Below are 14644 nucleotides of genomic sequence, written 5' to 3'. Positions count from 1 at the left end.
CGAGGTAGAGAGAAAGAAGTCGATGGAAAAGTAGGGGAAAATTTTGGGACAACAATGGAAAATTTAAAAAGAAATATTAAAAATATTTAAGTAATTTCCTAAGCTTTTATTTAAGCAATTAATTTCCAGAGAAAGGAAGAAATATTTTTCAGAATTATTTTTATACTCTTAATTTTTATTCCTTTTCAGTAAATTATTTATTTAAAGATTTAAAAACTTACTTTGTAACAACTTTGTAACAAGTTCTTTTTCTAAATTTAATATTTAAACTCTTTGACTTAATTTACACAATTTAAATTCTACAATTCACTGACAAGTTTTAATGGAATTCCAACTAATTTCCTTTCCAGATGTTTATCAAAACTATAACCACTGATTTATGTGTGCTTCCAGGCAAAACTTTATTTACAAAAGTTAGTTTGAGATGCATGAATAAATTATTTAAATTATTTAGATGCATGGTAATACAGGGACAGCGATAAACAGAGACAGATATAGAGTGAGATAGAAAGATAGGAGGAGAGAGAGGTAGAATGCATGTTTTGTTGATGGAAAGGTAAAGGGGGGAAATGGTTGATAAAAAGTACTCACATTCACACACAAATAAGGGGGAGAGGATTTAATATTGTCATTTTTTGCTTACCTGCAAAGAAAAGAAAAGAAAATATTTGTTAGTTAATTTTATGAATTAATCAATACTTCTTTTAAAACTTAATACATTTTTACATAAATGAATAATTTTTTGAGTTCATTTGCCCCAAAACGTCAAGACTAGGAAGAATCGGGCTAACGTTGAAGACTGAGATTCCGAAAAGTTACGCTGAAACAGGAGATGAAACAACGGGGCTACCTAATCATAAGGATAATTGCTCTAATTGTAGCAGAAACCCAGGGACTAAGCTAAATTAAATTAATTGAATTAATTTTTCAAAAATAAGAAATATTTTCTCTTCACAGATCTGCTCAAACTTAGAAAATAAGAAAGACGAAAAAGTTTTTTTAATTGTTTTTGAAATCTACGTTTTATTTTCCCAGTGTAACATAAGCAGTTCCACCAAGCAGTTCAATGTGAACTCCACAGTGGCGCCCCTGCCGGAAAGAAAAAAGTCATACACTGTTTCGCCCGTTAGAGAGCGCTTTTAAAACTGCTTTGAATACACTGCTTGACACTGTATTATTTTCTGAAGCAGTGATTCGAAAACTGTTAGCAAAGCAATGTGATGCTCAAACTGTGAAGCAAAACACTGTGATTCTCAAACTGTGGAGCAGAGAACAATGAATCGCAAACTGTGATTCAAAGTAACAGTAAAACAGTATTTTTTAGCGTTATTCAATTATTTATTATTTTCTGGACAAATTCCTGATATTCAAGTATTTTAAGTCTGATGATTTTTCAATTTAGTTGCTAAAAAATAAATATAATTTTTTTTAAAGGCAATTATTTTAATACTAAGATAAAATTTATAATTTAAAAAATATGAAGAATAATATTTAAAAGTATCCCACGAAAGCGCAACGCAATAAAATGTATCTTTTATTTTGTTGTTTCTTTGGATTTCTGCTCCTTTTAATTATTGTTTTCTTATTATTTATTAATTTTTTTAGGCGCAATAACGAAAATTGGCAACAAATACAAACAAGGCGATAATGTGCAATGCACAAAAGCGATCAATAACAATAAAAAAAAAGAGATGGCAATAAGAAGGAGGGTAAGAAAGAGACAGAAGCCTGAAAACAATAACAAAACAAACCAAAACAGACGACGATAGAATGCAATTAGAAGACGCAGATAAAGAGAGAGAAGCAGAGAGATAGAGTGAGAGAGAGAGGGAAGCAAATATAATTCACATGTGTAAAAGCGAAACGTTGTAAGAGAGTAAAGCGAAGACAGCGAGAGCGAAGAATTCTTCCAAGTGATAAGCTCCTCTCCAGCCCCCTCTCACGCTCTTCTGGTCTCTTTTTCTCTGAGAATCGATTGAGTTTTAGTATTTGTATTTGTCGCATTTGTTTTGTTTTTCTTTTTTATTTTGAACTGTTTTTCTTGTTTGTGTTTGTGTTTTTTTTTTTATGTCGTCTCTTTTTTCCCGTCTATAATAAAAATAGCAATTTGCGCACTATTTTTAAATGTTTTGAAAAATTGTTTAATTTATTTATTTTTGTTGCTCTCTCTGTTTTCCCCATTTTGTTATTTGTCCGCTTCGATTTGTTGTTGCTGTCAATCACAGCGAGAGAAGGAGAAAAAGATACATTAGATACTTGTAGGTTCGATGTTTCAAATACCCTTTCGAAAATTATTTAAAAATTGGATGCCAGTCCTTCGTATCTCAAAAGGGGATACTTTTCTGCAAGTCTTTTGGAACCTTTTAGTGATAATGTATGAAGTTTTATATAAAATTCCTCATAAATGTAAGAAGGGCATCCCTATTTTAAGGAATTGGATCGTAAGATACTTACTAAAATCTCAGGAATCTTAATAGATCTTAAAAAACTAAAAAGATCTAAGATTCCTAAGATTCTTAAAGAATGCGTAAAGATTAAGGACTTTAATATATTAATAATTCTTAAAGATATTAAATCCTTATATTTCGAAGAACCTAAAAGATCGCAGATCACAAATGATCAAGGATTCTAGCACACATACAATCCCAAAATATGTAATGTACTAAATGATCTTAGATCGTTAATAATTTAATAACCTTACAAATCTAGAATCCATAAATATCAAAGCTCCTAAAATATCAACACTCTTACAAAATCAAAGATCCTAAAAGATCATTAAAAAAGTCTATTTATAAAACATTTAAATCTTACGCCACTTTGTCTTTAGAAAAATAACAACTTTTAATATTATGATCACGATCACAACTAACTTACGAATTACCTTATATTTCTATTAAGCTTGCTCTTCTATAATCTTTTTCTATATATAAATTACTATATCAAAATTATCTCAAAAACCCCACCTTCCAAATAACAAATACCCTCTTGCCTAGGGTAAACATAAAAGATTTTGTCAACGACAAGAGAATTGGCGAATTGGAACCACCTCGCGAACACACGCCCCTTCCGATATCTGCCATATATACTATTGTATACAAATATATACTATACAACACACTCATGACAATTCGCTTAAGCGCCTTGGCGCCAACTGACAAACGACAAAATCTATTATATTTGTATTTTTATACCCTTGCAGGGTATTATAATTTCAGTCAGAAGTTTGCAACGCAGTGAAGGAGACGTTTCCGACCCTATAAAGTATATATATTCTTGATCAGCATCAACAGCCGAGTCGATATAGCCATGTCCGTCTGTCCGTCTGTCCGTCTGTCCGTCTGTCCGTCTGTCCGTCTGTCTGTCTGTCTGTTTCTACGCAAACTAGTCCCTCAGTTTTAAAGCTATCTGAATGAAACTTTGCATATAGTCTTCTATATGCTCTCACTGCTATATATGTCGGAACGGGCCGGATCGGACGACTATATCATATAGCTGCCATACAAATGTTCGATATATTTGTAGAAAAAAAATTATAACTTTGCTGTTTTTCAACATTTTTGCACCATTTTTTAGATATGGCCATTTTATATTATTTCAAAATTTTGTTAAAAATTTTATGAAAATCGGACGACTATATGATATAGCTGCCATAGGAACGGTCGAGAAATAAATAGGGAAAAAATTATAGTTTCGTTGTTTTTCAACGTATGTTTATCTACTCTGAGATATAATCTTTTTTTATTATTCTAGAATTATGGTATAAATTTCATAAAAATCGGACAACTATATCATATAGCTGCCATATAAACCGATCGGTAGATGTAGAGAAAATGTAAAACTGGGAATGTAAAACTGTAACTGTCAAACTGTAAACATAAAAGGTATAGGTAAAATGTAATGAAACTCTGTTTTGTGAGTGTTTTCAGCATTTAAATCTATAATATAAACCTCAAAATCAATCTGCAAGGGTATACAAACTTCGGCGTGCCGAAGTTAGCTTCCTTTCTTGTTTTTCCTCTTTTTTTTTACTATTTTTTGTTCATGTTCATGTATTGCATTTTGTTTAAAGCCCCGGGGACTACTTGACGGGGTGTACGTACATACAGATGTGTGCCTATATGACTGCGGAATTCACGTAAGACAAGCATAATCGATGGCCTGTCTGTTATCACAGAATTTCATGACTTCTCAGCTGATAAGAGGAAAGCAAAAAAGAAAGAAAGCGACGACGAAATAAAACAAAAAAAGAAAGAAAGACACAAGCGTGCTGCAACCAAGGCGATTTTTAATTTCCCCAATTGATAAATGTGCCAAAAATATGATTTCATACTTTTTACCATATTTCCGGGAACCCGCACAAAGCAAACAATATGGGATTATTACTTAAATTGTTTTTTATAGGTGCAAATATTGGAACTACAAATAAAGTAAAATTAGTAAGATTACTGTAGTAAGTAAGCACAATCTTACACGACGTTTAAAACCTGACCATACCTAAACTAGCAACTCAAATAGATACAAATAATAATAGTAATTTTAGTTAAGCAATGCATCTTTTATTTAAAAAGGCAATAAATTAACAAGATTCGACGACAACCCGGAAGCATTGTCATTAAATATTTACACAGTTGTAAAATTTGCAACTTTGCAAATTGTTTAATGAGTCGCGATCCCCACCTCCCAATAGACGCTGCCATAAATAAATCTCCAATATATATAGCTAAAGAATGCAGCACGAAAATGTTCAATCAATAGATCGTTTGCTGACCTCCATTTACCTTATTGGTTGGTTAATAGCGCTTTTGCAATGGATTTCCTTGGCGAAAAAATTTCAGCACACGGGGCAACGAATTTCGAAGAAAATGTATTTCCAATTGATTAATGTTTTTCCCTCGGAAAAATTATGTATTTCAAAAAGTTCCCAGTGCGGAAACAAATTTGGCAATGATAAATTCATCCACAAGGCAGTGTAAAATATATTAATAAGAAAAAGTGCAATTATAAATAAATTAAACAGAGAAAGCATCGCCAAGTGTAGTAATTCAGACTAGGAGTTACTCTATAAATCTGGAAAAAAAAAGTTCTTTGCATTGGAAATTTATAGATTGTATGATTATTATAAGTAATATGCACCTAAAATCATTAGAAAAATCTAGTTTTAATATTTGTTAATTTTATTTTAGTGATTTATTTGAGTGTATATTGCCCGGAAACATTTAATTTGTCTTGCATTAATTATGTTTTCCTCTCAAATGCATCAAGAATTTTTCCTGATTTTATTTAAATAATTTTCTACAAATAGTCCCAATCAAGCTAATAGGTAATTTATATAAAAACGAAGACATTGCCAGAAATGTTCATTTAATTGCATTTTCTTTGGGTTTATTTTGTTTTAATTTATTTTATTCCGCCGTTTTCATGAGATTTTCGTCGTCGTGTCCATGACAACTGCATATGTATTTTTCATTATTATTTTTTTGCCCCCACCTGAGTGAGTGTGTGCTTGTGTCTCACTGACAAACAATAATTAGGCAAAGTAAATAAATTAATTTCACATTTTCGCGCGTGAAGAAAATTAATGCGGAATTAATGGAGCGTCAAGGCGTCTGCTGCTCACTTGAATCGCCCAGCCATATCCCCAGACTGCGCCAGTGCAGACATATAGACATATATCCATCCGTTTCATTCAATTTGCCAAGTGTTTGGTTGCATTTTAATTAGTAATTTATTAATTGGCACTTTGAGCAGTGCCAGACAGTGGCTGCAAATGTGATTCAGTGGAAATGGCTGGCTGACTGAAGGCCAATTTGCAGTGCAACTCTTCAATGTGATTCATTTAATAGGATAAAGTATAGTAAGCTTAGATTGGTAAATGATGTATTACTTTGTTCAGGGATTCTAGGAAACTGTCTTTAAAATTTAAGGGAATTTTTTTGTATTGAAGTAAAAATTGAATTACTTTTATGGTATATATATAACATACAGTTGCGGCAAAAAAAATAGCACCGAGACATATATTTTTCTTTATTGATTATTTGTTTTAAAAATATTCATATATTTAACTTGTTTAAGGCTTTTATTTTTACTTTAGGTTCTAATTTATCGAAATACACTGCAAGTGTCGTCGATAATAACATGAAATTGAAATATTTACATTAAGAATGTGAACGTTGAACATTTTAGGCGGCAACAAAAATAGCACTATTTCAAAAATCACTTAAGAAAACGAAAAAAAACGAAAAAAAAACCGGGAAGTTCTGGAATATTTGTATTCATTTGTATTCCTTATCGATATAGTGTATTAATATTTCGTTGTAAAAGCTTTGGCAGCAATGACAGCAGCACAACGTCTCGGCGTAGAATTGACCAAATTTTGGCACCTTTCCCGTGGAATACTGCTCCATGATTCTTGAATGGTGGCCCAGAGCTCATGATTAATCCTTGGTTTTGCATTGGAAACATATTTTTTTACATCAGACCAAAGATTCTCTATCGGGTTTAAGTCTGGAGACTGAGCAGGCCAATCCATTAGGTGAAGGGATCTGTCTTGAAACCACTTAGGAGCGTTCTTGCTGGTATGTTTAGGGTCGTTATCCTGTTGGAAGACCCACAATAACGGCATTTCGTATTCTGCATAAGACAGCATCACTGTTAGCAAAATATCGCAATAGACATGTTGATCCATAATACCTTTTATCCAATGTATTGGACCCACTCCGTAATAAGAAAAGCATGCCCAAACCATGATACTCGTTCCACCGTGTTTTATGGTCTTGCAGGTGAAACTTGGGCGGTATTCCGAATTGGGGGGTCGCCGTACATAGGATCGAGATCCTCTTCCTCCAAATAGCACGATTTTGCTTTCATCCGACCATTGGATGTTTGGGCATGCTTTTCTTATTACGGAGTGGGTCCAATACATTGGATAAAAGGTATTATGGATCAACATGTCTATTGCGATATTTTGCTAACAGTGATGCTGTCTTATGCAGAATACGAAATGCCGTTATTGTGGGTCTTCCAACAGGATAACGACCCTAAACATACCAGCAAGAACGCTCCTAAGTGGTTTCAAGACAGATCCCTTCACCTAATGGATTGGCCTGCTCAGTCTCCAGACTTAAACCCGATAGAGAATCTTTGGTCTGATGTAAAAAAATATGTTTCCAATGCAAAACCAAGGATTAATCATGAGCTCTGGGCCACCATTCAAGAATCATGGAGCAGTATTCCACGGGAAAGGTGCCAAAATTTGGTCAATTCTACGCCGAGACGTTGTGCTGCTGTCATTGCTGCCAAAGCTTTTACAACGAAATATTAATACACTATATCGATAAGGAATACAAATGAATACAAATATTCCAGAACTTCCCGGTTTTTTTTTCGTTTTTTTTTCGTTTTCTTAAGTTATTTTTGAAATAGTGCTATTTTTGTTGCCGCCTAAAATGTTCAACGTTCACATTCTTAATGTAAATATTTCAATTTCATGTTATTATCGACGACACTTGCAGTGTATTTCGATAAATTAGAGCCTAAAGTAAAAATAAAAGCCTTAAACAAGTTAAATATATGAATAGTTATAAAACAAATAATCAATAAAGAAAAATATATGTCATGGTGCTATTTTTTTTGCCGCAGCTGTATATAAAACCACATGTACTCGCCACAATATATACCTATGGTCCGCACCAGTCACTTCATTCCAGGAATGTTAGAACCAGTTGGGAATTATACAAAATTATGAAACATTATGAAACTGGAAAAACAAGTACTATTCGCCCTTTTATTAACAAAGTACCAAGACAAAGTAATAAAAAAAAAAAAAAACGCTTAGATTCATGGAAACTTTTTCTTAGTTACAAAAAAAATGTTTTTTTTTTAGTTAAACAGCGTTTTATTTTATGACGAATTTTCTTAAATATAGAAAAATATTTTTATGAGTGTACCTAAATGACAAAAATATCTTGTAAACTAAGTTGCAAGCTTGTAGTTTTACCAACTGTAACCTTTTGATTTTGTTAAAAAAATAAACTAAACAAAAACTACGTTGCCCAAAGCCTAAACTAGGTTTTTGAGCAAAGTTGTGCAACTGGATGCTCCTTAAAATTAGTCAACAAACAAAGAAACTCCCTTCTTTTAATGGAAAAACCTCCACTTTCTGCCCACGCCAAAGTGATTAACTTCCTGTGCAAATCTGCCTTTGGACTCTTTGCATTGGATGCCATGTGGGCGTTGTCAGTAGTATAAAGACGTGGAAGAAAAACAGCTGTTGGCTTCTGACTCCACACAGCTGCTTTCTTATCCCCGCCGTTCCTGTTGCTGATTTAAAAAAAAAAAATTAATAAGGGGAAAAATAATAAAAAAAAAAAAAAAATTGCAAACAAAGAGGCGACCCCAGAGAATTCAAAGGTTGGGGAGCTGCGAGAAGAGCACGAAAGCGTTTATGGAGTTTCTGTAAGTGGAAATCGCAGTATATACGAAGTATGATGACTAATAAACACACAATCGCAGACAAAGAGAGACTACACTCTACACTTTATACACTCCACACACCACTCTGCCTCAACAAACAACAACAAACAAAACACAGTAAAAAAACGCAAGGCACTGTAAACTAAAAACAAAAATAAAAACCGGCAAAATAGCTAAAAATGAACGAGCCAGCAGGCAGACCCAAGCCCGGACAAAGAAAAAACCGGCTTAAAACTATACATACATCAACACAAAAACAAAAAATAAATATAAAAACAAATGCAAAAAAAAAAAATATACTTTTAAAGCAACAACAACAATATATTGCATAAAGCTCGTGGCGAGTGCGAAATTATCAAAAAAGAAGTTGCAAAAAAAGTTAGTATTTTTTTTATTAGTTCATGAGAAGTAGGAAAATTTTAACTTAACTACTTTTTTATTTCCTATTTTTCCACTGAATAACCAGTGTTTGGTCATTAAATGCACTTGAATTACTAAAGTTTATAGGTAATTAACTTTAGGATTATTTCTATTAAATGTGTAATAAAATAAAACCAAATTCCTTTATGGTTGCCATTTTATTGAACAGCTGAACAGGACTCTTAAAAATCATAACCATTATTGGCAGACAATGGTAAAGACCACCTGTACTAAATTGACAGCCACAATAAATATACAAATTAATTGTTTTTGGTTTCAACATTTTTCAAAATATAAAATCTTTAAAAATACTGATATTTTCAGGGGAATTTCCCATACAATTGCGTGGGCTGATATATCCGCCTAGAAAAGTTCTTACTCAGCCAAAGAAAATTCAAACAGACTCGCAAGATATTAAGACATTTATTACTATAGAACATCTTTCTGAGCCAATTCGAATCTGTTTAAAGCTGAAAAGTTTCGACACAGTCTTGTATTAATTAGTACAAATGCAAAATAAAAAAAGAAATAAGAATTATGCAAACTGGCGGAAGATTAGAAAAGAATGTGAAGGGAAAACAAGTTTAGCAAATAAAGATAAACCTAAACACAAATGTGATTTTCAAGATTTGATAATAGCATTTTCGGCAAGTCATTCGCTTTTGGCATTTTTTTATATTCAAAAAAGATTTATTTTTATTATCGGTGGACTTATAATCTTCGATAGACAGTTGCTTTAAATAGGGGGAACAGATTGCGAGCAACACCACAGAAATCCCATAATGAATGAAAGGCACAAGCAAAAGGCAAAGAAAATTGATTAAAAATATATGAATGGAAGTGGAGGGAATGCGATTGTAAATGCAGGCAGTCCAAGAAAAAAAGGAGATACAAAACGCTCGGCTTAGTGGAACGGAAATGAATCGGATTCCAATAAGGCGCACAACAAATAGTGTGTGACTCAGAGATAAAGACGACTCAAAATGGAATATTATTATTTTGTATATATATTTTCCACCAGGTTCGATGAACTGGCCCCCCCATCTAATGAATTGGCAAATTAGGTGCGAAACAAGGAGGAACTCCTTCCCCATAACAAACCGTTTTGGGTCAAAACAAATGCTTGATTAGAGAAATGCATTTTGTCACGCACATTTATTTTTGTTTTGGTACCGCTTTTGTGGGTTCATCACCTCCCCCATTGGGGCTTCTATGTATTTTCTTGGGGGTGGGAGAGGGAGACTTTTCTAGTCGCCGACACGCTTATTAAGTCTTTCTCTCCACATTCGCACACTTGTGGATTTCAGGTCAACAAAAGCTAGCAGTCTGGGGCAAAATGCGTCAATCTAAATACGTCAATCTGGGCAAACGAAAGGTTCATTCACATGCTTATTGAAATATTGCCTTTGTAAATATACTTTCTTAGAAATTTCCGTTTACAGTTGCCTGTTGGTTTTACTTGTAAAACCAATGATTATTTAAAATTATTAAAGTTATTTATTTTAAGAAACTGATTCATTGCTGGCCAAGTATTTGATAAGTCTTGTAAGAGAGGCCTTTTCTTTAGCCCTTTAAAAATATCTGTCTCTTGTCTACTCTCTTGGTCTTTCTTTAGGCTTTGCGCTCAGTAGCGAACGAGAGAGCTCTCATTTTTATCTCCTACTAGAATCGAGCGAAAGGAGATCAAAAATCAATTTATCAACGAAAGAGAGCCCTTTTTTTAAAATTTTTCTTTCGGTTAGTCTTGAGAGGATTGTATGAGCTCTGTTTTTTAATAAATAATCTTATTAGTCGCTTATATTTCCACGGTTTTGCCGCTTTCAGGGCCAGAAAGAAAGGTTTCCAAATTAAACTTTTTGCAACTTTTCTATAGAACCACTGGCTATCACTTAAGTCTTGTAAAACACTTTGCAAAAGTTGATGAACCATCCTGTTAATTCCCATTGAACTTTTTAACGACCTTTTTTGAGGCAAACACTCCCGCAATCTGTGTGAATGTTTGCTAATTGAAGGAAAGGTGCAACTTAAAAAGATGTAAACACTTTTTTACACTTTTCCCGTCTGCGTTTGCAACTTTCACGTTAACGCCGCCGCCACTTTTCACCCAACAAACACCATTTGACATTTTCTTCATTTTCTTCCCCCATTTTTCCTCGTGGTGCTTTTTATTGATTTTCAGTTTGAGTAACTTTCCAGCTGCTGAGGCGGCGGCAAGTGGAAATTGCGTTTCAGTTCAGTTCCGAGCCTTCCCCCAAAATGCAAATCCATAATCAACTTTCTGCGATTTGCAGTTGTTGGTTTGCTACACTCTCTCACACACACAAATACACGATAATAATAATAACTTTTCTTTTTTCCCAACCGTGTTTCGGACTGTTGTTTTTTCGCTGTCAAGGTCGTTCTTCGATAGCGTGGCACCTCCTGTACTTCCCTTAGCTCATCCCCTCTAAAGTTCTTGGTTCCGGCAACAGTTTACTTTTGCCTAGGCAGGCATTTCCGTATTTTCCAACCGATTGTGTTGTTATTTTCGCTTATTATCTGGCAATAACACTCCTGAATAAATTGGTAAAGGGTTTTAGATTATTGGGAAAGTTACAACTTGATTTGTTTACTCTGGCAAGTCCGGTGAAAATGGTTTGGTATCCTAAAAGGTCCGGAAAAAAGAAGAAATTCTGTTGAAGTTGAGTATTGCTGCCTTAATATTTTTTATAGAATTCACAATTAAAATCGTATATAATAATCCTTGTTTGCTAAAAATTGAAACTCTGGAAACGAACTACAGCAATCCATGATGAAACTGATTCCATTCCCCTAAATTCTGCTTCGTTTGTTAGTTCGATTTTGTTGCTCTTTGTTTACATCCCAAACTCTTGTCCAAAAATTTGTTTATGGCAGGGGGTTCTCCGTCCTTTGTTTTTGCAAAAATATCAAATTAAGTCTGTCATGCAATAAAGGCTACAAATAATAAACTGAGACAACTTTTCACACTGTACGGTGGACTGACATGATTAAATGAAAGGACGAAAGTTAATTAATGGTCATGTCCATCCAGCAACATTTTGAAAGGACTCGATTCTGCTATCATTTAATTAAGGCTTTCAAGAATCAAGCAAACAAACTTTGAGTCCTTCAATGCAATTCATTAACTGCCCTTTCGGTTGTCAGTGCAATTTATGGTTATTGAATAAGAACAGAAGAATATTGATTTACTTTTTTAAAATTAATTTAATTTGGCATGCAAAGATACTTTTATATACATTGCGATATTTGCTTAATTGGTCTAGAAAAGTCATATTGCATAATTATTTTTTATTGCACGATTAATATATACTTTTTTGTACTTTAATTGCTGTTCCCAACTGTAAAGTTGTTTTATGTTTTATTTATTTGATTGAAAGAAATAAATGCACTTGCACCTAGTACCTTAGTACCATTAAGGTGTTAAATCAGCGAAGGCGTCGAACTTGTCACTTGAATCCAGCCAGCTGCATTATATTCATTAAATTTAAATAAATTCCAAAAGATATTCGGACTTGCTCAATCTGTAAGGGGTTCGTATGAGAAATTGCCATTTTGCATTCTGGGCACATAAACTCATTCAATTGATTGCGATTATTGACCCACTGTGGGTAGAATCACACCAGCAACTTGACGGCACTTGGCGAGAGAATCAGGGAAAGACATTGGGGGGACATTGTCTCTGTGTGGTGGCGCTGCTATCTTTCGCGGACCGTAGAAATTTATGAGCAAATAAATATGCCTGATATTGTTTGTTGTTCTCCTTCCTTTGCCTTAGCTCTTGCCTTTTCGTTTGCCTTTTAATTTTACTTTTTTTACTCGATTCTTTGTTATTCTTGCCTTTAGTATTTAAATCATGTGCTCTGGTCCTGCCACCTTTCCCTCGCTTCCCGCCAACAGCCATTTCCTATCTATAAGATCACAGCCAGCCAGCCAGCCAACTGACGTCTATCAATAATTTCTTTCTTTATTTTCGGGTTTGACTTTTTCCCCACTGTCACTGCCTCTCTTTTGGGTTCGCCGCCATGCTCTGCACTTTTTTAATTTGGGTTTTTAGACTCAATTTGACTTGCAAATATGCAAGGAGTCAATACCCAAAGTCAAAGCCAATCATCAATCAATCAATCAGCCGATTCCAAGCGCATGAAGAGGCGCCTATAAATCAATAAAAGGCGTTTCACGCTCTGTCAAGGTTTCAATTTTTTGCTTTTATGTTGTTCTTGTTTTTTTGCATCTAAAATGTCTAAAACAGGAGGAAGAAGTGTCAAATGTACACACACACACACAAAAAGTTTGTAAAACTTGTAAATTTACTTGAAAAATTTACTGAAAGGAAAAGCACCTCTTTGCAAAGAAATTTCTGAAATAACTCTTATTTAATTCCACACAATGAGCTTGTAATTCCCAACTGTTATTTGCCAGAGAATACAATATTAGCTAAATAAAAAATATAATAATTATTAAACAACTCCAAGTTTCCTGTTTAATTTCTTCGTAATAATTTTATAAAACTATCTGATATATGCTTTATAGGCCTTGTTTTTTTTCGTGTAGGGAATACAACAAAAAAATTTAAGAGAAAAAAAACTGGGGAGTAGGCATAATCTGAGGTATTCCCTCTGCCGGTGTTTCGCATTTAATTGCGAGCGTTAAAAGTTCCGCTCTCGTCACTTGGAAACACCTGTTCAGCATTTCAGTTCTCCGCCACAGTGGGGCAGGTTGTGAGTCGTCAGGTTCTTATATTTTTTTAATTCTTATATTGATTAGAGAGAGCGCAGAGCCAGCCACACACCTCGTTAACATTCTCGCCTGGCAACCAAAAGGAAATATTTCTGATTCACATGGAAATGGTAATGGAATTTGATTTGATTTATTTATGGAATATTTGAGGCGAAAATAGATGGGCAGTAATTTGTTTTTGAATGAGTGTTTTGTAGAAATTACTAAAGTAAATAAATACATGTTTCGTTAAAAAAACAAATTGATTTTAAGTGGGAAAAAATAGAAACTCATAAAAATGATTAATTAAAATATTTTAAAATATTTAAAAAAGTTACTTTATATAAATAAAAGTTTCTTCCTAACTTTCATTCAGTTTAATTTTCCCATTTTGCGCACTCTTCGCTGTGGGCATCGATGGGTTAAACATCTACTTGAAAGGGGGCAACATTGTTGCACCCTCTCCACAAATTGTATCCGAGAAAAAGCAGCTCGTGGCGTTAAATAAGAAAACAAACAAAAGCGACAGCCTCAGAAAAAAAACAAACATAGCAAAAAAGTGCTAAAAATGATGGCGCGAAAAGAAAAAAACAAATTGCTAAAAGATATGCAAAAATATTTAATATGTTAGTAAGAAAACTATGTGCAAAAATTTAAACTCAAAATGTTGGATGAAATAAAAACAACAAATTTTCAAGATTCAATTTCAAGAATTACACATAAAATATTATATTTCTGTAAAAGATATTTATGTGGATAATATTTGGTATTTATGCGAATATTTTATATTTTTCATTTTACTTTAAATGCTTTACATCTAAAGGGTTCCTTAAAGGGCTGCATGAAACATGAATTAAATCTAATTTATTTCATTGAGTTTAATCAAGGCGAAAGAAGAAGAGACAGAGACTATCTCTCTCAGTCTCTCACCCACTCTTTTCCTTTCTCTCTCCTCCTCTCTTTCACAAAAAGCGTGAGAGAGGAAATAAAGAAAAAATGCCACGCGCAGCAGAGT

At 33.6% G+C, this 14644-nt stretch overlaps 1 protein-coding gene across 7 annotated transcripts in view; it reads right to left on the bottom strand.

The window, feature by feature from the left end:
• The window catches only part of bun (TSC22 domain family member bunched), a 104972-nt gene that overhangs the window by 78711 nt on the left and 11617 nt on the right, over positions 1-14644 (bottom strand). Inside the window, exon 2 of one of the 7 annotated variants that reach the window (XM_041776193.2) lies at positions 625-643. The exons of the other annotated variants lie outside the window; for them this stretch is intronic. Coding sequence (XP_041632127.1) covers positions 640-643 — 4 coding nt within the window. The 3' untranslated portion in view covers positions 625-639. Of the gene's footprint in view, positions 1-624; positions 644-14644 lie in introns of those variants that run through there. 7 annotated transcript variants of the gene reach the window in all.

Source organism: Drosophila kikkawai, chromosome 2L, assembly GCF_030179895.1.
Source record: "Drosophila kikkawai strain 14028-0561.14 chromosome 2L, DkikHiC1v2, whole genome shotgun sequence".
Lineage (NCBI taxonomy): Eukaryota > Metazoa > Arthropoda > Insecta > Diptera > Drosophilidae > Drosophila > Drosophila kikkawai.
The sequence above is the reverse complement of the archived record's forward strand: the minus strand, read 5'-3'. Positions and strand labels throughout refer to the sequence as shown.